Source organism: the organism of the source record quoted next, unplaced genomic scaffold (assembly GCF_019419815.1).
Source record: "Pyrus x bretschneideri cultivar Hongxiangsu unplaced genomic scaffold, Pyrus_bretschneideri_v1 Contig8, whole genome shotgun sequence".
In the NCBI taxonomy this organism is placed as follows: Eukaryota; Viridiplantae; Streptophyta; class Magnoliopsida; order Rosales; family Rosaceae; genus Pyrus; species Pyrus x bretschneideri.
In genome coordinates, this window is record NW_025999820.1 from 10,270,050 (window position 1) to 10,294,524 (window position 24,475).

The 24,475-nt window shown below is 34.3% G+C and overlaps 2 protein-coding genes across 3 annotated transcripts; both read right to left on the minus strand.

Moving 5' to 3' along the window:
- Positions 1–101: 101 nt before the first annotated feature.
- LOC103929683 (oligouridylate-binding protein 1) lies at positions 102–5,130 on the minus strand. 2 transcript variants are annotated; one of them, XM_009338909.3, is made up of 12 exons: positions 4,603–5,130; positions 3,675–3,736; positions 3,246–3,348; positions 2,960–3,036; positions 2,819–2,880; positions 2,627–2,714; positions 2,382–2,457; positions 2,247–2,277; positions 2,004–2,123; positions 1,520–1,605; positions 889–1,062; positions 102–599 (listed from the first exon to the last, which is right to left on the minus strand). In XM_009338909.3, exons 1-12 carry the CDS (start codon positions 4,681–4,683, stop codon positions 321–323), a joined length of 1,239 nt encoding a protein of 412 aa, XP_009337184.1. In that variant the 5' UTR covers positions 4,684–5,130; the 3' UTR covers positions 102–320. The 2 variants fall into 2 exon arrangements, with proteins under 2 accessions (XP_009337184.1, XP_018498632.1); XM_018643116.2 differs by lacking the exon at positions 3,675–3,736 and having other exon boundaries at positions 4,603–5,124.
- Positions 5,131–11,478: 6,348 nt separating this feature from the next.
- Positions 11,479–13,514, minus strand: LOC103929684 (protein TIFY 10A). The gene is made up of 5 exons (XM_009338910.3): positions 13,183–13,514; positions 12,557–12,743; positions 12,074–12,390; positions 11,923–11,980; positions 11,479–11,823 (listed from the first exon to the last, which is right to left on the minus strand). Exons 1-5 carry the CDS (start codon positions 13,355–13,357, stop codon positions 11,718–11,720), a joined length of 843 nt encoding a protein of 280 aa, XP_009337185.1. The 5' UTR covers positions 13,358–13,514; the 3' UTR covers positions 11,479–11,717.
- Positions 13,515–24,475: the final 10,961 nt, after the last annotated feature.

Below are 24,475 nucleotides of genomic sequence, written 5' to 3' on the forward strand. Positions count from 1 at the left end.
AACCGAAGCTCTTGAAGCCATCTATACTGTTCATTTGGTAATATGAAATCCCACAACGACTCGCTAATAGAAAGCTGTAAATAAGATCATGCTAAGCTGAGTAAGGTCGTAACCCCCAAATATTAAAAATAAAAGCACAGTATCCATATACACAGTACAGGTACAAGTTAAAAAGATACACAAAATCTAAAAATTACAAAGAAAAACACCTTAAAACGAAAAGAAAAAAGGGAAAACCGAAAAACGTTTACACATCCTACAGGTTTTCTCAAACACTTATTCCTCAGTGTCGAGGTATATCGGAGGGTGTTCCGACTCAGTTACTGGTAGTACATGAGTTGCTGAGTTGTTGCTACATTCTGGTAGCCACCGTCGTATATGGCCTGACTAGCTCCAGCACCCATCCCCATAGCTGCCTTCAGTGCATGCTGACCCTGCGGAAGCATGAGGGCTTGGGCACCACCCATTTTGCTCAATGACATTTGTCTTCCATAGGCCACAAGGTCGGCGGCTGAGAAACCGGGAATGTGAACTGCAGCTGGTGGCGGCAGGGGGGTCGAGCTTGTCCCTTGTGGAGTAGGCTTGCTGCCCCATGAACACTGTTAACAGAAACGGAAAACATTAGATAAAGCCAAATGGTCACTCAACGATATCATTAGAACATATATATATCGCAAATATATAAAACATCAGATGGTAAAGCCAATTGATCATTTGACAATACCATTAGGACATATACATATTGCAAACATTTAAAACAAGCATATGTGCCTGCTCCACACGACACTCAACACTCTAATACTAAGAAAAAGCAATCATCTAAAATCTAACATATTTGCCACAATTGTTGGTAATTCAACTGAATTGTGAACTCCGCCAAGAGTGTACCTTAATTGGTTTGCCACACAGAAACGTAGGATTCCCCAACCGGATAGCCACAGCTGCTTCAGAATGGGTACTGTATCTCACAAACCCAAAACCTTTATCTCGCTGCACCCGAACATCTTCAATAACTCCGGCACCAAGGCCATGGAAATGACGATGGAGGTCAACTGAAGTAACCTGCAGAATAATGGTAAATCCTATTTACAACATTTTTCATTGTTTCTTGTGCAATTTTGACAAATGTAGACATTTATTTGTTATGCCCAACGGGAGTTCCATGCTAACCAGAGCTGTTTGCCCATGGATCCTACCACTACCACGCAATTAACCTATGACCTTATAACATTGGTAACTTCGCAGTTTTGAAAATGGGCCAGCTGTCCACCACATATACGTATAAAAGCACAATCAAAACCAACAGTGAGGTGATAAGCTAACATTAGTTTGCTGAAGAAGTCGGTTCTTGCACGCTTTATTTACCTATGTTTTAACAGAAATTTCATACTCAAATGTATTTAGTCTAGACAGTATTTGACTTCATTTGCATAAGAACATTGTAATTACAGTACGAAAAGAAAAGATATAGCCAATCCACAACCAGTTTAAAAATTAAAGTTAAAAGAGAAATCCTTGCCTCAGGAGATAGATTGCCCACATAAACTGTAGTATACTGAGGATTGTTCTCTGGAGCATCTTCATTAGGCTTCTCCTGACCATCGTCTGCAAGGGAAAACACAAAAACAGTAAGCTCATCATTATGGGAACACAATTGTGGCAGAAAATTAGAAAGTGAACATCTTATCTAACATCTTCACTACTCAAAAGATTTCTGATTCCAATTCAAGATAATTTCGTACAATTAAAAAAAACATTTTGGAAAACGAAGAGTAGACAACAGATTTAAGATGCAAGATCTAAAGACAAATCACTACCTCACAAACATGCCCTCATAAAACAAAAATAATAGTTTCTTACACATTTATCAAGAATAACAATAACGAGAACTACACCACTCATTCAAATCAAGGATAGTAACATACAAGGGAGAACACAAAACCAATGTTACTTCTACATAAGCAACTACAGAAACTTGTTTCGTTACAAATGAAACAGCTTACCTGATGTTCCATTCGTCAGCTCTACAACACTTTTAGAATCAGAACTCTGCTTGTCATCACTGGAAGTAGCACCTTTTGTGGCCCAATTGCACCGAATCTGTCTACTTCCAAGCCACTTTCCTGAGATATCAAGTTAAGAGTTATGTCATCGTAGAACTTCTTGATGGGTAGTCACACTAACCAAAATCTAAATAACATATGCAAGGAAATAAACTTCCATCAAAACAATGTACATTGTCTTACCATTTAAGTCATTAATAGCACTTTGGGCCTCCTGAACCAAAAAAAAAACCAGTGGCACAATCATATAACGAGCCCAACCAGAAAACAAGGAGTAAGAACAAAAACACAAAAGGAAATGTTTAATAATTTCAGTACCTGCTGATTTCGGAAAGAAACAAACCCAAAGCCCCTTGAACGCCCAGTTTTCTGATCCCACATAACTCTAGCATCTCTATTGACAGCAATTAGATCAAATTAATTTAAACAGCCAAGTATGTTTGAGATACAGGTACTTCAATTATCCAATAGAAAAAAACCCAAAATATCAAAAGACATCAGCAGAATAACAGTAAACATCAATGTTGAATAAATAAAACAAAAGACATGGAAGTGGATCTTACGAACAACTGGAATATCCAGAAAAGCATGCAAACAGTGTAGCATCAGTAACCTCAGGGCTAAGATCACCAACAAAAATATTAAAATGACCTGCATGCCAACATAACAAGCATAAGAAATTAAAATTTTGGAACACATCATTCCATGATAACTAATGCATACACTGATCCGTGATAACTGATGCATATACAAACCTGATGTATCCTCTCTCTGACTACTGGCATATGCCCAATTAACTTTAATCGGCTGCCCAAATCTGAACAAACAGCACACTCAGCAAAAGACACCACCAAAAAAACGAGAGCCAACATGATTCTGTAAAGATTTTTACTTACAGATGCCTGCCATTAAGGGTCACAATAGCAAGAGCAGCTGACCTACGATCGAAGTAGTCAACAAATCCATAGGATGACTGCATTGAGGAAAAACGCAAGTAAAAATTCTACCGAGGACATCTAAAAGAAAATAATGCAAAGTACCAACATTTCATATGAACCCACAGCTCATCCTCAAATAGTACAAACAAACAAAAAAATCTCGCAGGACTAAGAAGAATCTATCATCTGTCCTAACCTCCCCATCCAAAGAAAAATGCACAAAGTAGGCAAAAATAAACCCCACCTTATCCTTCCTTATGAGCTTGCATCCTTCAAGTGGACCAGTACTGGCAAAAACTTCTTGCATAAGGGGTTCGGTAACTTGTGGGTGAATATTTCCGACATAACTGCATTGTTTCACGAATTACAACATTATAACATGCAATCTGATAAAATGACAGAGAAATGCATTCTACCTAGCAGATGCTTCAAATATACAATAACACGTTACCCATCCCAAATATATATACATATATATATGTGCGGCAGAAAAGGTCAACTGTGCCTGATATGCTTGTGCACACTATTATTAGCACAATAGATTGCATTCATTAACATACGAACTAAACATTTCAGGCAAGAAAACAAACTATTTTCAACGAGTACAAAGGAAGCTAGTTGTAAAGAAGAATAAAATAAAATAGAAAAAGAAAAATATCTATACAACACTCACACACTGCGGCAAGTACTCGAATCAAACCCAGGAGGCAGATTTCCACTCAAGATAGGCTCTATCTGCAAAAAAAAAATGTAAAAAAAAAAAAAAAACAAACAAACAAACAAAAGGAAAAGGAAAAGGAAAAAAAGCCGAAGTAATGAATTTACACTCCCCACAAAAACTTAAAAGAGATGCATAAGCAAACAAATGGTTGAAACAAAAAAAAGACGACCACAGGCTTGGAGACAAGCTGGCATATGATAACAAATTGACAGAAAGAATCCAATCTATGTATAATAGCTACCCCCATCAGTTTCGAGCAATCCCGATAAAGTTTTCCCTTTTCAATTTTCCAATTTATATAGGTAGTGGTAACAAATACTAATACTTAGAGGTGCTCGGTCATTTACCGGGACTGATATTTTCCGTCTGTTCTTTGTGCACACATTATACGCCCTCAGTCGAACAGTAGATTAATAGAAACAAGGAAATAATAACAAGCACGATAACCTACTAGACCAAACAGTAGTTTGCCACATTATATGTATAACAATGAGGTTCCTCAATGGATAATAAGTACCCAGAAAGTATACAGCATTACATGAATACAGTTGACATAAAATTTCAACATTAAACAGATAAATTTAAATAATTTCAGCTGAATTCCAATTAAGTTACAGAAATTTCTGGAAAAAAAATCCAACTTTTAGGATTCTTGTAACACAAAGCCGCACACAGATCAACCAAATACAAAAATCAACGAAAATAAATAATTTCAATGGTAATAAAAATACAGTTTATCAAACATCTAGCATAAATTTCAACCTACAAACAAATACCCATATCCAAACAGCTAACAAGATCAAACTTTTGGCCCAACAAAGTGAACAAATTAAACCAGAGAGAGAGAGAGAGAGAGAGAGAGAGAGAGGGAGAATAGAACCTGAGGGGCGCCTAAGAGGGCAGGGTGTTGGTATAGCGACTGCTGCATCATGGCTTGCTGCTTGAACCTCTGCTGTTGCATATCGTCCTCCTCACGCAACGAAGAGAATTGGGGAGTTTATATAAATTGCTTAGCAATTGCAATTTTAGGGTTAGGGTTTCAGGGAAAAACGAAGACGAAGATGAAATTACAAGGGAAACGAGGGAGGAAGAAGGAGAAGAAAAACAATAAAAAATGAAAAACCAAAAAAAAAAGGGGAAAAAAGAAAGGAAAAAAAAACCCTCTGGAAGAGGAGGGAAAGATGAGAAGGAAAAAGCAAAAGGATTGGGAATTGATTCAAGAAAATGAGCAGAGCCAGTCTCTGCTTTTATATCTGCCGAATTTTTATTTTTTACTATAAAAAATATTTATTTATTTTAATTTTTTTTTTGTGTGGTATTTTATCCCATTTGATTATTGTGTCATTTATATTGGAAACATAATTAAGATGAATGCCTAATTTATACAATCGTAGGTTCAACTTCTGGTACCGAGGAATTAAATGATGGTGGTCAGAGAGGTTGAAATGTCTTTTTAAATCTTTTATCTCTTAAAAAAATGGACTAGCATGATAAAATCGTAAGTAGGTCTCCTTTTTATAATAAATAAATAAATGAGTAGTTAGGCTAATTTTTTATGTTTAACTAAATTGTGGAAGGCGAAATCATATAATAGAAATCAACTTATAAAAAAATTTAAATAAAACTTTTTAAGAATAAATAAAAAATTTATGGATAAAGTACAAAAAAATATCTTAACTATTAGTGTCACGACGCGTTTATTTTTCAGTTAAATGCTGACGTGGTTTGATCCGGATCCCATTTTTTATTAAAAAATTAATAAATATTATTAAAAACTAAAAAAAATCATTTAATAATTTTTAAATATTAAAATAATAATTATTATTATTAAATAAAATAAAATTTAAAAATTTTAAAAAAAACCTTCAACCCCCCCCCCCAACCTCCCTCTTCTCTCTTTTCTCCCCCATCTTCATCTTCTTCTTCCTTCCAGGCCCTTTCCTGCAACCCAGAAAAAAAGATGGAGGAAGAAGAAGAAAAAAAAAAAAAAAAAAAAAAAAAAAACCGAATCTGCATCCCACGAAGAAGAAGAAAAGAAGGAGGAAGAAGAAGAAAAAAAGAAAGAAAAAAAACTTGAATCTGCAACCCAGAAGAAAAAGAAGAAGAAGGAGGAAGAAGGAGGAGGACGAGGAGGAGGAAGAAGAAGAAGAAAAAAAAAAACCCCCGAATCTGCAAAAGAAGGAGGAAGAAGAAGAAGGAGGAGGAGGAAGAAGGAGGAAGAAGGAGGAGGAGGAAGAAGAAGAAAAAAAAAAAAAAAACCAAATTTGCAAAAGGAGGAGGAAGAAGAAGACGAAGAAGAAGAAAAAAAAAACCCCCCAATCTGCAAAAGGAGGAGGAGGAAGAAGGAGGAGGAGGAGGAGGAGGAGGAGAAGGAAGAAAAAGAAGAAGAAGAAGACGAAGAAGAAGAAGAAAAAAAAAAAAAAAAAACCTGAATCTGCAAAAGGAGGAGGAAAGTAGGATTTTTATTTTTATTTTTTACTATTCTTTTAATATTTAAAAAAATTATTTTTAATAATATTTTATTAATTTTTTAATATAAAATAGGATCTTGATCAAGCAATGTCAGCATTTAACTGAAAAGTAAAAGACCAAATAACGGAAGGTATAACATTGGACCAAATTCTGAAGATGAGGTATGACATTGTCAATTTTAAAAGATAAGGTATGAAAGTGTCGTGACACCAATAATTGAGGTAATTTTTTGTATTTTACCCAAAATTTATTGTTCTCTCAATAAATTAGTAATATTTCTCTTTACTAATAAATAAAACTTTTTAAGTTGAATTCAAATGGATGAAAATTATGTATTCTAAGTTTGATATTTAGTTAATGATTGACTTATTGTGTGGCCTGATTTAATCCTCATCTCCTTTTATAGTACAATATCGTTGTAAAAAGTTATATGAATTATTCAAACGAAGAAAATAAATTTTTTTGGTTGTGAAATATAAACGAAGTAAAAATTTCAAGAAAATGAATTTTTTTTAAATAACAATAAAACAAAAATAGTCCCTTCTTGTTGGGCCAGAAAGCAACCAATTTCATAGATTGGGTCACAAAAGCAATAAGTTTGCTATTGGGTGGAGGATGTATCATAAACCCTCAAAAGTCAACTTTAAGCCCAACAAGTTATCATCCGACCTAATTCGGGGTCTCCGTAAATAGTACAGTGACTTCAATTGCCATTAGACTTCAATTCGTAGAAAGTATTCAGTTCACCAGTATAGGTACGACTGAGCCACGAGAGTTCAAATCTTCTGCACTTAATTTGTGTGCAGCCATAAAGTGACACGCATTGAGTTTATGAACAACAGAGTTAAGGAGCGTTAAGTTTATGAACACGTGTTAATAATGATAGAAGCCATAGAGAAATCACGCATAAAATGACTGCAGAATATTTGAACTCGAGAAATGAGAGATTTGGTAGCTCAATACAACTGTCCACTTCCATGAGAAGTTGATGATTCAAGCCCTTTGGATGACTATTAGAATTATCCTGATTCTCGATCTTTTTTTTGTGCTAATTCACATACAGAACATAATCAACAGTGTAAGTTCCACTTGTAATTCATTACTTGAAAAATTTACGAGTCAAATCAATTAGGGGATCTATTGGATCTGATACCCATTATTTTTAGAGAACTTTAAGGAAAAGCTCCCGGTACTGTTCACTTTAACGAAAAACCACATTTTTACACTAAAAAGTCAATCATGGTACTATTCACTTTGCTCTTTATTTTGTCGTTATCGTTAAAACTCAAAGTTTTCAAATCATTTTCATTAATTTTCCTTTATTTTTATCCATGTTGAGGTTTATTGCCTCACTCATTCCAAGTAAACATACTTTTAAGGGTTGGTACCAAATGAAAATAATGGGTTAGAATATGTATTCATTTTTTTCATGGCCAAATGCCTAAATAATCCAAACTCAACACCACCCAACTAGCTATTGGGCTCAGAATTAGTAGCCCCGTAAGCGGGAGCAATGAAACCCACTTTGCAAGGCACCCAAAAACAGAAAAGAATCATCGCGGATCCTTTTTTTGGGAATCTTAGGGATCACGTGATTGTAACTATTTTTTGTATATTATGCAGTCAGTTTTCATTAGCTACTATTTATATTTAATTTTAAAATTTAAATTTTCAAATGATTTCTGACCGTACGATGTACGATGAATGATCACGATCACGAGATTCGGCGAGGATCATTTCCCCCCAAAAACCTCTCCATCTCTCTTTTGATAAATACGAATGCTGGACGCAAATGAGTCAGAAAAAATTGTGAAAGCAAGTGATGAATTGTCTGGATGATTAATATAAATTTTTTTTTAAATTACTTGTGTAATTTAAACTCTTTCCCTTCTACTTATGTAATTAAAGCAATAATATTGCTTGTATTAATAAAAAGTACAAAAGCATGTGAAATATGTTTTATTTCAACAATTGTTCATGCGAACTACCATGGGGTGACTTAGTAGTTAGGGACGAATTTCATGCTCGTATTTTATGCGACACGTCTTGGGTTCTTTCCTCGTACTGTTGACTTACACGATGGTGGTTATAACGAGAATAAAATGCATCTGTGAGTCTTTCTGTCCCCCAAAAAAGTAGACTGTCATGATAAAGCTACCAACTGTTTATTTTTAAATAAATAAATCAGACTCTCTATATTATTCAATATATTTTTTCAATTCATGGAATCCATCACAATAAAATAAAAAATAAATTTCAATTCATGGAATCCATCACAATAAAATAAAAATAAATAAAAATAAAATTGGGTCGAAAAAGAGAGGCGACCCCACCTACCCACCACCAAGAACATTGCATGTGATGCCCAATTAATAAAAATTAGCAATTACCCTACTAAATATCTCCACTCAGCACTCGTATGCTTTTGGAAGATAAACGAATAAATAATGTAGAAATAAAGACATGATCGTGAACAACGTGACAATTTCAAACCTCTTTGTTTGAAAAAAGATGCTCAGTGCCTTGCAATGCAAGTGTCTGCCACTATTACTTTTTGTTTCTATATATCACATCATCTCAAATAAAAAAACATATTAATATGTATATGAGCTGACTCATCGCGCTATTTTTTTTTTAATAAACGTTTAAATATGTTTTTGTAAAATTCATTTCATAATATATTTATTGTTCTGAACTGTTTATCTTTTAAGATTTTTTTTTTTTTTTAAATTAAGTCTATCAAAATCTAAAATCATATGACATTAGATTAAAGGTTTAAGGTTTATTTGTTGAACTATATTTGTTTATTTTTTTTAGTACAAATGAATATCTTAATGATTTTAGAGTTGTATGATTATTTAAAAAGATGATCTACGAATGATGTTTTAAAAGATAGACTGTTCTGTTCATTAAAATGAATAAACCCCACAAAAATGCATATCAAAATCATATAAAAAAATAGCTTTACGAAATCTTTCCATACGTATATTTGTATTTGTATACAATATACCATACAATTGTTGTATTAGGGAGAGTCAAAAGAGGCCAAAGAGGCCACCACTTGCCTAACCAAAACAATTCTTTGTTTATTTTGGTCGACAAGAAAAACTAATCAGAATGCTTTCGTGTTCAAGTTGGAAACCGCGTGTTTTTAAGATAAGTTAGATGGAAAGCACATACTTTTCGTTACTTCATGAGATACTTTTAAGTGGTAATTTTCTCGCTTATAAATTTAGATGGCCAAATCGGTAGTTTCACTCATATTTAAATAGAGTCAAACAAAAAAAGCGACTCCGTGAACCAAATGAGATAGTTGAAAAGTTCAAACAAAGTGATTTGATTAATCTGATCCACAACATTTAATCTGGCATCACTGTTGTTTACAATTAGGATGTAATTAGCATTAGGCTTTTCAGTCAAAATGATCTTTGACATAACTCTTCATTTTGATCCTTAACATTGAAAATCGATAAAAGTGATTCTTAAGTTTGTCTCAATTTAAGCAAGTGAAGGGATTGATTGATTGAACAAAAATTAGCCTCAATTTAACGAGATTTTCACGTGATTACCAAAGTGATTGACGGTGGACAAATTTAAGAATCATTCTATCAATTTTCAATGTCAAGGATCAAAGTAATAAGTTATATCAATCTCATAAATCATTTCACTGAAAAGCCTTAACATGAACATAAATGAACACTTCACCTCATTTTTTAATTAGCAATGTTTACCAAATTTTGGACACAATATTTTGCAGCAAAAATGGAATAAAACCTAGAAAATGTGACTTGTTTGAATTTGTTGCGTGTTGATTTTCTTGTCCAACTTGAACAAGTCAATCATGTGAACTACAAGAGAAACATAATCTAAATCTAGTGATAATGCTGCCATTAAAGATAAGAGGAGTGGTTGAGAGGTGGTGGTTAATGTTCCAGCATATTTAGCAATTAGCATCAAAACTCATTTCCCTTTAAGTCAAAGCATTGTGTGATTTATCAACTATATTATGCATGTTCCATTTCTAAAATTGCACGATTCAACATGCCAACATGATTATTTGGTGACTGGTCTAATGACATTCAATATTTGTTATAGATAAAAGATATTAGTGTTGAGAGTATGAATTTCATGTCGACAACATGAGGGGTTGTGTGTGTTTTTAGGTAGTTGGACGACCCTCCATATTGTTAATTGGTTTTACAATAGAACCTCAACTTTCTTCATGGTATCAGAGCAGATTTATCCCATGTGTGAAGCTCAATGGCCACACATTGTCCATGTTACCCAATGTGTGTTGTTCATGTGTTAGACTTAAAATTTTACCACACATTAGGGGGCGTATTGAGAGTATAAATCCCACATCGAAGAAATAATGGACCTTACATGTACTTATAAGTAATGGGGCTTCTCCCCATATTAACAATTGATTTTATGATGAAATCCCAACTTTCTTCAATAATTCTTAATTTCTATGACTATTTAGTACAGTGACACTTAATATTTACTTTGCTGAAAAATAATTTAATTTTATCTGAACTATTTGGTATAGCGACATCCATAATTCATTTAGCTAATAGGCTTAACGACCCTCAATACCTACTTTGTTAAAAAGATCAGAGTCTACAACACTCAGTTTTTACTTTGCTGAAAAACAGTTTAGTTTCATGTGAACTATTTGATCTAATGCCACCCAGAGTTCACATAACTATTTGGTTTAATGACAGATGAAAAATACCCGAGTGTACGATGGTCGGTTTTTTTAGTTCATATCTCATCAATGAGACTTGTTGATAAAGTAAAAAAAGCACATAATAGTCGCCTACGTTAGAACCCACATGCTATTCTTTATTTGGTCAAACAAGGAATTCATATCGTATGGTACCACTTAGTCTTCTTACTTTGGACACAAACCACAAGCAATGGGGCCACATATATCACATATGTTGATGAGAAACCAAGATTTTGAGGACCACTCAAATAAAAATGTTGAACGTGCTTAAAGCAAACCATGTACACATCTATCTACCTCCACCAACAAAGAGTGAACATAATTCACTCGTCGTGGATCGTTGGTTGCAGATATAATTGTAATTTTACAATTTAGCTGTTGCAAATCCCAATCACAGATGGAATAGTGCCCCAATAATTAAAATTGAAAATTATAATTAAACACATGTTCATCTGAGATTAGGACTTCAGCAGTTGCTGCTATTGTATCAGCAGCGAAGTAACGTTCTTTCGGGCTTGACACTTCTGGACCGTTGTCAACAAAAGAAGAAGTAAATTTATTTTATAAAAGATCAAAATTATATCATTACTAATTGAATTCCTTCCATCAAAAGCTTAATTACATGCTTACATAAACTAATTAAGATTAACCAACAGTTAGATCTAATATGACAGACAAATATAGAGCTAATGGAACTCCGGGCTTTAAATCAAACCCGCCAAAATTGAAAAACATTGCAGAGGCTTGAACCGTAAGAAAGCCTAAGGATGCATACAACAGCACAGGTTCTCATATCATTGGGTTTGCTGGGCAGCCAACCCTAACCATGACTTGTTTTCGGTTGGCTTCGCCGGGCCGGATGCAGGGCTGCTCGTTTGGTACGGTGCTAGGGTGTTGAGCCTGTAAAACAGAAAGAAATTGCAAACCAGATCAATCAAATGGATCTTAAAAATATATTACTCCAACATGAATTATGGTATAGTTGTTTCGGATGCCTACCTATCCTTTCTCTTCTCGAGGAATCGATGAAGCGAAGCTTTCCTTGCAATCGGAAGATCTGCAATGGAAAAGGAAATCATTGATTAGAAACGTGTTGTTGATAGGACTACTTAAGATATGGAGACACCGATGATCACAGAAAGAAAATTACCACAAACAACGGGTCGAGGGGGTGGTTTGACACCCTCCTGAATCGCTTGATTGCCATGGTTAGGAAACATGTTGGCGCTCGGAGGAACTGGACTGCTGGAATTAATGGGACTCTTGCCCAAATGAGAGGCAAAGGCATTGTTAGTATTGGCCGGAGGTGAAGCCGGAGCGGTGTGGCTCTGAGAACTCTCCTTGCTTGCTAAGAGCATGACTTCCTTGGCCTTGTCCGCCGGAAAATCGTTGTACACGATTACTTGTCCACCATAAAAGATAGTCATTTGCGCCTTCTGAGGCTCTCCAGGGGCAGATTTCTTCACACTGGTACATCATGAACAGATCAAAATGAGCTAACAAAGATTTCACATATAAACCGAAGAACATCTTACGTTGCTACAATAATTCAGAAATCCGATTTTCGCCTTCCAATATCGACAAAAACTTTAACTACAGGAACCTCACAACGCCGTAAATTTCGAAAAATTACCTAGAGTCAGCCATCTTGGGGACCTCTTCTCTGGGAGTGGGGGCAGAGGGACCAAAACCAGCTTGTTGAGGAAACAAATCCATGGACTTGAAGTCTGTAGCCGCCGTTGGCATGTTCCGAGAATTTTCCATAAATGGAAAGAAGTTCATGGGTGGGGCTTTCGGACGAAACATCTCAGGTGTTCCTCCTGTCAAAACATTGTCCAATTTTAGAAACCAAATAAGGAAAATTCTGAAACCCTTTTGATATAGAAACAAAATTAAACAGAGCAGTGCTTTTTACTGCAATTTTCAGGTGCTCTTGGTCAAATTTGAATGAGATCTTATTAAATCTTAACAGAAAAATAACATGAAAAAAAATAAAAAAGTTCACAATTTATTTCAGGTGGTTTAAGTGACTAAATACTTTCCCTTTTCTGATGGTTTATGTGACTAAAAACTTTCCCTTTTCTGATTTTCTAATTGGAAAGCTTCTTTGTTTCTCAGCAACCAAACAGAAACTAAAAGCCTAAAACATAGACATGCACACATAAGATTCTAGATGAAATTCATTTTCTCTTTCTCTAATTTTCTCAGCAAGCAAACAGAAATTAAGGTCCGGCTAAAAAGTAAAGACAAGTGTTTTACGATTAGATTGTTGCATGTTGTTGCATGCCATGTCAAGATTCAGATCTCCAAAGCTGGCTTTCTCCTTGATGTACTGGCAAAGCATACTGCATGTCTGAGTGAAGTTCGACGGCTTCTCCGCCGCCCTCATCCCTCTCTGGCCTGAAACCTCCGCAGTCTCCGACGAAGTCGACATTTCTCCACCGACCCAATACACAATCCGACAATCCAAACACTACCCACAACTCAAAATCCACTCTTTTCCCACCGACCCAGTTACAATTCAGAACCCAATATTTCTTCCCCTTTCTGTCGTTGCGCTGAATCCTCCTGCCTCCATACCCTTCTTGTAGCGAGAGAAGACTTGTGGTCCTATGTGTCTCTCCCCCTCCTTTTATCAGCAGCCCACGGGCTCATCTTCATTTATTTATTTATTTTTAAACTAATTATTTAATTATCAATTGGTTGTTTTATTGTTTTATTGTTTTAAATTATTATTTGTGTTCGAGTTAAAAAGCACGAGGAATATATGTGTGTTTAAAAAAAAAGGCCATTGGGAGTTGAGTTGGTTCCTCGCAGCATTCCGCGTGGATCCCACCACCCGTCGGTTTCACATTTCCAAACACGTGTTCTTTGCGCTCGCTGGTAACGTCCGGTTTCGCGTTCCTATCTGCCAACTTCAGCATGGCCCATGCATTCTCTGTTTAGTTACAGAATTGCCCTCCCTCTTTATTTTTTAATTTTTTTTTATTCCAACGATATTCTGAATAATCTACGTTCTATCTACATACTCAATTTTTTACTTCACACACAAGTTTCTCAGTTTCAGGCGTCGGACCAAATGAATAGAATATTAAAGGACAAAAAATAACAAAATGTGTGTGGGACATAAGAACGAGTGTGCGGATTGAAAAAAGTTGAGGACATAAGAATGAGTGTGTGAATTGAAGAAAGTTGAAGTTCCACCATAAAATCAATTGGCAATATGAGAAATAGTTCAACCTCTTATAGCCCATGCAAGGTCCCTCATCCCATCAATGTGTGACTCATTCTCAACACCCCCTCATGTTTGGCAAATTTTTTAGCTTAACACATGGACAACACAATAAGATGACGTGGAACACATGTGGTCATTTTGTTTCATATGTAGGACAACCTACTCTGATACCATGAAGAAAGTTGAGATTCCACCATAAAATCAATTGGCAATACGAGAAATAGCTCACCCTCTTACAAGCTCATACAAGGTCCCTTCTTCTATCAATATGAGACTCATTTTTAACATAGATAACATCATCTTCTATACAAATAAGAAAGAGACATACATGAAGAGCGACATAGTGAGTTGAAGTGGAAGCCTCTAATCACCAAGGCAGTAAGTTAATAGCCACTTGTGCCCTCCCATTTATTTCATTACGTTTCAGGAGGTGCAATCTACAAACTCTTTGAACCATTTACTAGGGGTGGCACTTGATTTGAAAACTGAAATTGAAAAACCAATCAAGTCAAATCGAACCGATCGTTTGGTTTTTGCGATCTTGAAATCAAACCGCAGTAAAGTAAATTATTTTGGTTTCGGTTTTAGCCTTCTAAAACTAAACTGAAATCGAACCGTACCATAAAAATTAAAATAATATATAATATGGACTTAATGACGCCAAAAATTCATCTATTTCTGAGTGTTTGTCACTCAATCAGGTGGTCTCTCTCAACTCTCATCTCTCTCAACTTCATGCACTCCAACTTTTCAACTTGCTCCGTGCCCTTTTTGTTCTGTTTTGTGAAAATAGAAAGCAAGTTGCTCTCCTTGTCTGCAAAACTAAAACAATGAGACGGCACATAGAATTTGGAGCCAAAAAAGTAAGAACAGAGACCCCCTTTAAACTATTTTTTTCTAATTTTCGAAAGAAACACATTTTTTTAGAAACAATCTAAGCTCAAATTAAAATCAATAAGAAAGGGACAATTTTGACGCTGATGATGACATGAAGAACTGAAGATTAAATTTGGACTCAAATTAACATGAAGGGTGCAACTTTGAGAGAAATCAAAACTTTAGCTCTGAAAAATGACACCAATTTGGAGCAATGACATGTGGTAGGGCTCTTTCACTTGAATCACTTCAGATTTTGAATTTTCCTGCTCATCCATTTCTTTGCTAGGGCTGGGCATTTTACAAAAAAAAAAAAAAACCGATTGAACTGTCCGAGCCGCACCGACGGTTTAGTTTGGTTTCCTTTTTTTTTTCTTTTTTTTTTTTTCAATTTTCAGTGGTTAAAGCAAACCGAACGGACCTTAATCAGTTCGGCAATCGGTTCCCAAAATTCATAGGGTACAGTTAACCAAACCGATCTGCATATATTTAATCTTATTTTTTAATTATAATTAATACGTGTAGTAATATAAATGGTTAGTTATTTATGAGTTACTGTGTTTCCACCACATGAAAACAAAACATGGCTAGTTAAGAGTCCATTTGGAGAAGAACAGGGGCACCATTTGGAGAACGCAACAATTGTTGCTTTAGGCTGCTTCATTTGTACTTTTCTTTGAGCAATCACTCATGTTGGTGTTATGTTCTGTAGCTTTTGGAAGAGAAATCTATTATGTATTTTCGTCTTCACACAAATCGAGAACCAATCCAAACCAATATGCTACATTCGGTTAACCGACTTGATCGGTTTTAGACCCAACTTGGTCGGTTTCGATTTGCAATTTTGGCCAAACCAACTAGGTCGGTATAGTTTCAGTTTTGGCTCAAAACCGACCCAAACCAACTCGTGCCCACCCCTAATATAATATGTAGCCTTATATAACTATAAAATATAACCTTAAGACTTGTACTTTGAAATCGAAACCGTTTGAAACCAAATCGAACCAAAACCAAATGGTTTGGTTCCACTTTGATTTTAGCTAGAAAATCGAACCGAATCGAAAAACTTTCGTTTTTTCTCAAAACCGCACCAAACTAAATTGTGCCCACCTATACTATTTACCCACCCCTTATTAATTTATGGCATTTAATCATCTTCAATTCATTCAATCCGCTAATTGAAAATCGCGAGAATGTGAAGATAAAAAGGGCTACATGGCCAGCCCTTTGTAAGACTTAACTCGTTCCCCCGCCATTTTAGAGTAGATAATATCGTTTGTTTAAAAATAAAAATAAAAGGTACATAGATAACACCACCCTACATGTTTACTTCCGCACCATAATGTTCATTTTTCGGTTAGGAAAAGGTACACAAATACACGTTTGAAATTTTCCTATATGATTTTGGAGCTTCTTCTTCTCCGTGCAACACAAAATTTAACATAACACAATATTTTTGCATCAGTGTAGGACTTAAATCTATATAATATATAGAATAACAAATTTTCAAACCAAATTTTTAGATTAGGTAGAAATAGATTACAAGACTAAGAGGAGTATCCAAATAATCTAAAAAATAGGTAACTAATATTTGGGCAATCATGCCACTTAATACTACGTTCTAGTGATATTCTTCTTTACTGGTAAGTGAGAAATCTTAAGTTTGATTATGGTAAATTTAAACCACATTATTAATAGCCAATTGTGAGGCTCAGCCCACCCACTTTAGTACAGATAATACCGTTTGTAAAAAAAAATATATATATAATAATATTTGGGCAATCCTCATGAGAACCAGTAGAGAACTTTAATATACCATATATAAGTTCTTTTCATTTTTCAATTCAAAAGGAGAAATGATAAGGAGACAGTTTCAAAATGTGACTGTCTATGGACTCTTCATTATCTTATATTTTTGATATAATATTTTATAATATTAAAATTTTATCAAAAAGATAAGATGCAGAGAGTCTATGAGAGTCTCGTTAGCATTTATCGATAAAAAAGTTGCAAATGGTAATGGAGTGTTTAACCATACATAATTTGTAATTTTATATCAGGGTTTGGGCTGTTATATTTACTGGTGAAGATAGTGGGGTTTTATTATATATTTCATTGTGTTGACCGAGTCTAAAATAAAAGACTCATTGAGTCATTGTCCTGCGATTGGTCATAACGTATTTTATTTAATCTATTGCAAATGTTATTTTGTACTGAATGCTTTTTAAATATATCCTTTATGCAGTGAATAGAATATTTATTCAACGTAAAATATCGTTGTTGTTTAAGGAAAAAATTGGAAATAAAGTATACAAATATATTCAGTTTCTTTCGCGTGCACTTCAACTTCAATCCACTAAGCACTAACATATAAAGTATACAATTATTTATGTTTTTTATTATTTAGGTAACAAAAAAATGCTTTTAGTATTTCTTTAGGCTATGAATGTTTGTGAGAGAATTTTGAAGTCTTAAGGTACTGAGACGATGTTATTAGTGGACCATAAAATGTAGATGAGATGAATTAGAAATGCATCAATTGTACATTTTAAAGGAAGAGGTTCCTCTCCGAATTATTTTTGTGAGAATCTTAGGGATGATAACATACTAGCTGTTTATCGTATATTGTGCGGTCAGTTTTTATCAGGTACTATTTATGTTTAATTTTAAATAATTAAAAAAATCAAATGATTTTTTACTACACGATGTATGATGAATTACTAAGATTTGAGAATCCCTAGCATCCCCACAATTTGGATTCCGGATGGGATCCAAATCGCGTTATAAAGGCATGTGTCATAAGAATAGTTAAAATAAAAAATGGTACTCTTGTCATTTAGTTGTATCATCTCTTTAATAGAAAAGGGACCTACATGCGTTCGCAAATTCTATCTTCATCAAAGAATGATATAAATGATGGAACAACTAGATGATAAGTGTAACATTACTTAAAAAAAAATAAAAGATTAATAGAATAATTAGTTAAGATTAGGATAGGATCAATTTTAAATTTTATCAAATGAAACAAAATACTAGTTAAAGTGTGGAGAAAAATGAAAATGACTATAAGATGGTAGGCGCATTTGATAAATATTTTGTTTTTAGTTTTGTACTTTCATTTTTTTGTTAAAGATTCGATTTTTCAGTTTGATGAGGAATGGTGTTAGAGATGTAGAACAAATGCAAAAACAAGTGAACAAAATGAAACTAACAATTAAAAATCATTTGAAGTTCATTTCACTTTTAATAATTTTTTTCCATTTATTTCTCAAATCAATGTTGTTTTCCATTCATCATTCTTTATTTCTTCTTCTGTCGCCACCATTTTTGTCATTTAATTCACGTTATATGTTGGAACTTGAAATATCTTTTGTTGTTGTCTAATCTGTATGAAAGTTGACATATTCTCTTATCAAAATATCTCAGGAAAAGATGAATTGTCATAATAAAATTACGTAGTACTGCGATCTAATAATATTTATCTTCACTTGTAAGTAAAAAATCTTAAGTTCGATCTCGTTAAAAATAAATTTGAATCATATTATTATTAATCTTATTATGAAACTTAATCTATTTTCCTACCACGTAAATAATATCCAACGCTAAAAAAGTAAACATATAAATTATGAGGTATGCCACACAAATCAACTCAAAACTGTAAAATAGGGGAGATCATAAAAATCCAATGTATAAATTTTCCCGAGTAAGAATTAATTAATTTATTAAATAATGCTAAGCTGGTGAAAGAGTCAACATTCAACGGCGCCATGGTCCCCACCCCTGCCCCACCATTCCCAACTTGCCGAAAAGGGCCAAAACTGATGATTTAATTTATCATCAGTGGGTATTTTGGTAAATTGAGTTATTAGTACACTTTTGGGGATGTTAACGGCGTTAGGTGTGTGGTTGGTATCTTATGTCCCATCCCATAGGTGCGCAACGGGACGGAAGTAGCGTCACACTATTCATCGTCTTTTCTATTGAAGCGTCACACTATAAGCTCACTGCCCTCCATTCGCTGCGTTCGTTATATAATATTATGTGAAAAAAAATTTACACATTTTAAAATTGTATTCTTATTAATACGGTAATATTTAGTAAAATGAAAACGTAGCTAAATAAGATAGTTAATTATAAAATAAATAAATAAATAAAAATAAATAGTAATTAAATATTCACTAAGTGCATAGATATAATTATTTTTCGATAATGCAGCCGTGCATGTTGAGCCCATTTTAACCTCCCCCCAACTGAAACACTTTACGTGGACAGTGCTACTGCCAACTCCCAATATCGGAAAGTTGCCAAAGCATATATAAAGTATCTCTTTCCCATTCTTCGTCTATTTGCTTGCCAAAACATGCATGCAACCCATAATTCATTAGAGTTTTTAATTAAAATATACTTATATATATTATTTTTCTTTTAATTTTAAAATTTGATTTAAAATTTAGATACTGTTGAAAATCGTGCGAAGAAGTGATATATTTAAAAATCTAGGCATATGCATGCATATTCCTTTTCATTTGCTTTTTTTTTTTTTTTTTTTATAAATCCAATTAATCGTGACAGCATGATTAGATACTGAATTAGACTCGCATACGAATAATAAAAGGAAAAAAGAAGAAGAATGGATTACAAAAAGCATGACGAGATACACGATTCTATACTTTTTTTCTTTTTCTTTTTTTTCTATATCAAAATGGCGACTCTACGCCACTGAGATTTCACGTTTTGCAAAAATCGGAAAGGAAACATCCATCATATACAGTCTTAGTCTTATTCTTGTTTTGTAAAGAAATTATTTCCAAAACTCGAACTCGTGATCTTTCGATCACAAAAAAATAATATTTTTGTTACGTCAATGCTCGCCCTAAAATATGCATGTGTAGCGAGTAAGAGTCATTCTTATTCCATGTTATTTCCTTGTTTACTAACTTTAGGAGAATCAAAATATGCATGTGTCGCGCATAAAAATGGGAATGAGATTCTCTAGTTTGAATAATGGCATTCACAGGGAAGGATGTGGGATTGGAGAAGGAAGAATGGGAATCAACTTTTTTATAAAATATTACCCTCATATTTTATTAATGATGTAAAGTAAAATTAGTTTTACCAAGAAAAAAGAGTAAAACTAGTTTTATACTAAGGTACTTTAGCAATCAACAAATTTTTATGTTGATTCATAAAAATACTATGTTAAGAGAGTAGAGAGAGATTCACATCGGACATATGACATAACACAATCCAACTTATATATAAGATATTTTGTTATATTTCACATCGTCTAGGGAAGTGAATCATGTAAGCCTTACATGTATATTCTCATCTTTGTCTAGCACGAGACCTTTTGGGAGCTCACTGGCTTCGAGTTCCGTAAGAATTTCGAAGTTAAGTGAGTAGCGCGCGAGAGCAATCCCATGATGGGTGGCCCACCGAGAAGTTCTCGTGTGAGTTCCCAGAAACAAAACCGTGAGAGCGTGGTCGGGACCCAAAACGGACAATATTGTGCTACGGTAGAGTTGAGCTCGGGATATGGTGGGGATCCGAGCTGGGATGTGACATATTTTATCTCTAATACCATCAAGACCTTTTATGATAAATCCGATATTGCTATGTAGTTAAGCATGAACAATATCAGTAAGGATTGCAAGGTGGTAGACCTGCATGAGCGTACAAAGTTAATCACACTATATTGAGTTTCAACCTTATTTTCGTTTTGATTCGTAACAGTTAGTAAACATTTCAATGTAAATTCTTTTTTAGTTTCATGCTCACTTCGATCCGTTCATAATCTGATTTGTCCATTTCGTATATGTGCTCTTTATCAAGTACAACTCATACGTAGTATACCAATCCTGTAGTATAGTATACATGTACTTCATGATTGATATCAACACTAATATACATGATGTCACTTGGGTCAAAATAGTAATATCAAGTATGAAATCTAGATTATTCGATACAACGATGGAGGACCAATCAACCACCAATGTCCTCCACACCAAAACATAAAAAAATCAAAAGTCATAATTTTCATTATATAATATATTTATTTATGTAATATTTATTTTCGTGTTTCAAATTATGTTGCTGACAAAACAAACCACAAAAGTGAAACGGACGTGGACAAACCCGTGTGAGAAACGCGGGAGAAAGACGAGAGAGTGATGGGGCAGGGCGCACATGCGTCACACGTGGCGCAAGTTAATTGTACGGATAAAGGAGAACATTTTACTCGTGCGACGGTGTCGTTTCTGGCCCGCCCCCACTGTGGATATTTTCTTTTCTCATGTTCGTGGAGTGAATGAGAATCTTTGAAATTTGAGTTTGCATTTCTGTTTTAATTTGGTCGACATTGAATTTGCATTTGTGTTTGCGTTTGTGTTCGTGTTGCCGACTTTTGAATTAATTTGGACTCTTCCCATGCGGTCACGGGGTTGCCGACATTTTTATCTATTTTGGGACACTCATTCAGCCGTTCGTAAAAAGAAAATACTAAAAAAAATTATGTTTTCAGTTTATTTTGTAGAGCATGTAATGTGTCGGTTGACGGTTAATTTTATTTTGTTTAATGATTTAAAGAAGTTTAAACATATTAGGTTTCTCTTCACTTAGTTTAAGCAACTTGGGTTCTTTTTCACTTAGGTTCTTTTGTAAGTGAGAAATCTTAGGTTCGTTCTCACCAAAGACGAATTTGAACCACATTATTATAGCTAACCCAATTTGAGGGTTAACCAACTCTCCTACCCATTTAATTTAGATAATATCATTTATTCAAAAAATAAATAAAATAATCACCCGCAATATTATGTGGTCTACAAATATGATTCTAATATATGGTATCTCTAGCTTCACCCACATATAAACGTGCATTTAGATGCATCTATGACTATTGATCCTCTTTTAAGTAGCATCTAAGAGCATTTCCAAATAAGATGTTAAAATCTTACTGAACTATTTTGATAAAAAAGAATGGTGTTCTTGTTCTAAAAGAATGTCAAAATCTTGCATGAATTGACATTCTCCACTTTGCTGCTAATTTTGAAAGCAACGTCAAAATTTCTTTTGTTTTATTTTAATGTTGGGCCCACATATTTCTATATTTTTCTTCGCTTATTAATTAATTTATTATTAAATTCTAACTTGGTTGATTTTATAAATAACCCAAAAAATTTATATTTGACATCTCGATTGGTATTAAGAGACTTTACAACATGTTATTTTGCCACATCAAATATAAAAATCAAATTTAACATTTTAATTTGACATCTCCATTGATGATGGTCTAACACGTAATATTCATGCATGCACTTGTGCAGTGATGTATGCTACCTGAAGTCAATCACGTCTTATGCTAAAAAATGATTAACAAATATGTTATGGATGATACTATAAAGACCATCTAGTTAAATTATATTTTGTAGATCATATGATGTGGCAGTTGATGATTAAATTTTTATTTTTAAATAATTGAAAAAAAAATTAAACCATCAATAATCACATCCTTTGATTTGAAAAAAAAAAACAAAAAAAAAAAACCATCAATAATCACATCATTTGATCTGAAAATATAATCTCTAAGCTTATTTTTGTGGAGTGCTTGAACATGTCCTACCTAAACCTATTTTTAATTTTATTTTCTTGTGAGCAAACGCATGCATGGAGAATCCATGCTCAAGATTTTTTTCATACGTACGTACTTCTCAACCAAGCCTTTATACGAAGAGAATTAATTTTTGTGGTGTTCAATTCAGGTAATAGATGACGTAGACCAAATTTGATAACTAGTGACACATGATAGAAATTCTAAATTGTTTTAGGTTTAATGTTTAGTAGTATTTAAATTACAAATAATGTAACGAAAACTATAACCTCAATGTAATTGTAGACATGACATCAGGGCCGGATGGAAGTAGGGATCAAGGTGGTCTCAGGACCACCTAAGTTTAGAAAATATACATGTGAATATCTTTTGAGGACCCTCCGAATGTTTGGTATGAGTCTCTTTTGTGCCTATTAAATGCTTGAATGCTTTATATGCATGCTAGGCATATCTCGATATGATACGTCGACAACACTCAGCATGGTGTATCAACAACACTTGACAAATTCTCTCTATATTACTCATCAGATTGCTTCAACATTTGCGGATATTTGTTGACAATTGCACAACAAGTCCACCAAGTGAATAAACTAATTTATTTTGCGTGCTTCGCACTCTGTTCTTATCTAAAAAAACTTGTATTTAACACTAGGTCCCCCAAAGTTCAAATTCTAGATCCACCATTGCATGATACGTGAACAACAGTTAAGCGTTAATGTGTTTCATTCTGTAATAAACCTTACAAATGTATGAATATGTGATGTCTTAATAATTTGATAACTCATCCATGTGCACAAGTGACAATTCGAAGGAGAAATCATTCTCATATTCATCGTCTACCTAAATATCTTTTAGAGGGAAAAAAAAAAAAAAACGTTAAAGAACATAGGTTGAGGACCACCATTAGCCAACGTTATGGTTTGTGACCCCAAACAGAAGGGATGAGACGTTAGATGTCCACGTCTGACGGCCAATTATGTAGAAATAGACTAACAGTGGTCCATAAATAGGAACCATAACTTAGGGGCGGTGCAGGTGATTATCATGTACTAGCTAGTAGCTACTAGCATGAATTCGATGGAATCTCACATGCAGTTGAATGGAAAGTTTGTGGCAACGATGCTTAGATGCGTGTGTGTGTGTGTGTGTGTGTGTGTAAACAAATAGTTTCTAATCAGTGATAAGATGCGAGCCTCTTACATTCGTGAGCAATAAGAAAATATTTAAACGGGTGTGGACGACTGATGGTAGCATGATTTTTAGTCTTAACAATATATAGGAGAGTGTACAGGGACGGATTCACCTTGGGGCAAGGTGGGTCACATGACCCTCCAAGCATAGAAATCCTCCATGGAAGGGAGGGGTGCTGCCTTTGGAAAATCTAAGATGCCCTCTAACTGCTTGATGAATTGCCTTTACGCCACTAGGCAGGATAGCTGCTAGCTTCATGCTTTTGTATGCCATTGGCTCTATTGATAGGCTCACTAGGCATGTGTTGATATCTGTCGGCATACTCACTCAAAAACTATTGACATCAGTCAACATGCTCAAAAGTTGTTGACATCTAACGATAGACGTGCAATAGGACTTGTCTAATGAACTCAGGCAGGGACGAAGCCATGGAAGGACCAGAATGGTCCCTGGCCTAACTTGACATTTTTTTTCACAGAGAAAAAACTAGTGTTATCCTTCTAGTTTTCTAAGAATTTTAAGGGACTAGAGCCCCAACCAAAGGGAGAGAGAGGGTAGGTGAGAAAGTTGGTTTTCCTAGAGTTTAATCTTTTTCACATGGTAATGGTGGTTGTTGACAAACTTTAATTATGCTTTCATCCATG

Bases quoted from the DNA above. Each gene is read 5' to 3' on its own strand.
- LOC103929683 (XM_009338909.3), bottom strand. From the start codon at position 4,683: ATGCAACAGCAGAGGTTCAAGCAGCAAGCCATGATGCAGCAGTCGCTA. The intron at 3,349-3,674 runs GTGAGTGTTGTA...GAAACAATGCAG, and splicing joins TCGAGTACTTGCCGCAGTGT to TTATGTCGGAAATATTCACC. The intron at 3,037-3,245 runs GTGGGGTTTATT...TCCTCAATGCAG, and splicing joins AGCTCATAAGGAAGGATAAG to TCATCCTATGGATTTGTTGA.
- LOC103929684 (XM_009338910.3), bottom strand. From the start codon at position 13,357: ATGTCGACTTCGTCGGAGACTGCGGAGGTTTCAGGCCAGAGAGGGATG. The intron at 12,744-13,182 runs GTAAAACACTTG...ATGTTTTGACAG, and splicing joins CAACATGCAACAATCTAATC to GAGGAACACCTGAGATGTTT. The intron at 12,391-12,556 runs GTAATTTTTCGA...ATGATGTACCAG, and splicing joins CCCAAGATGGCTGACTCTAG to TGTGAAGAAATCTGCCCCTG.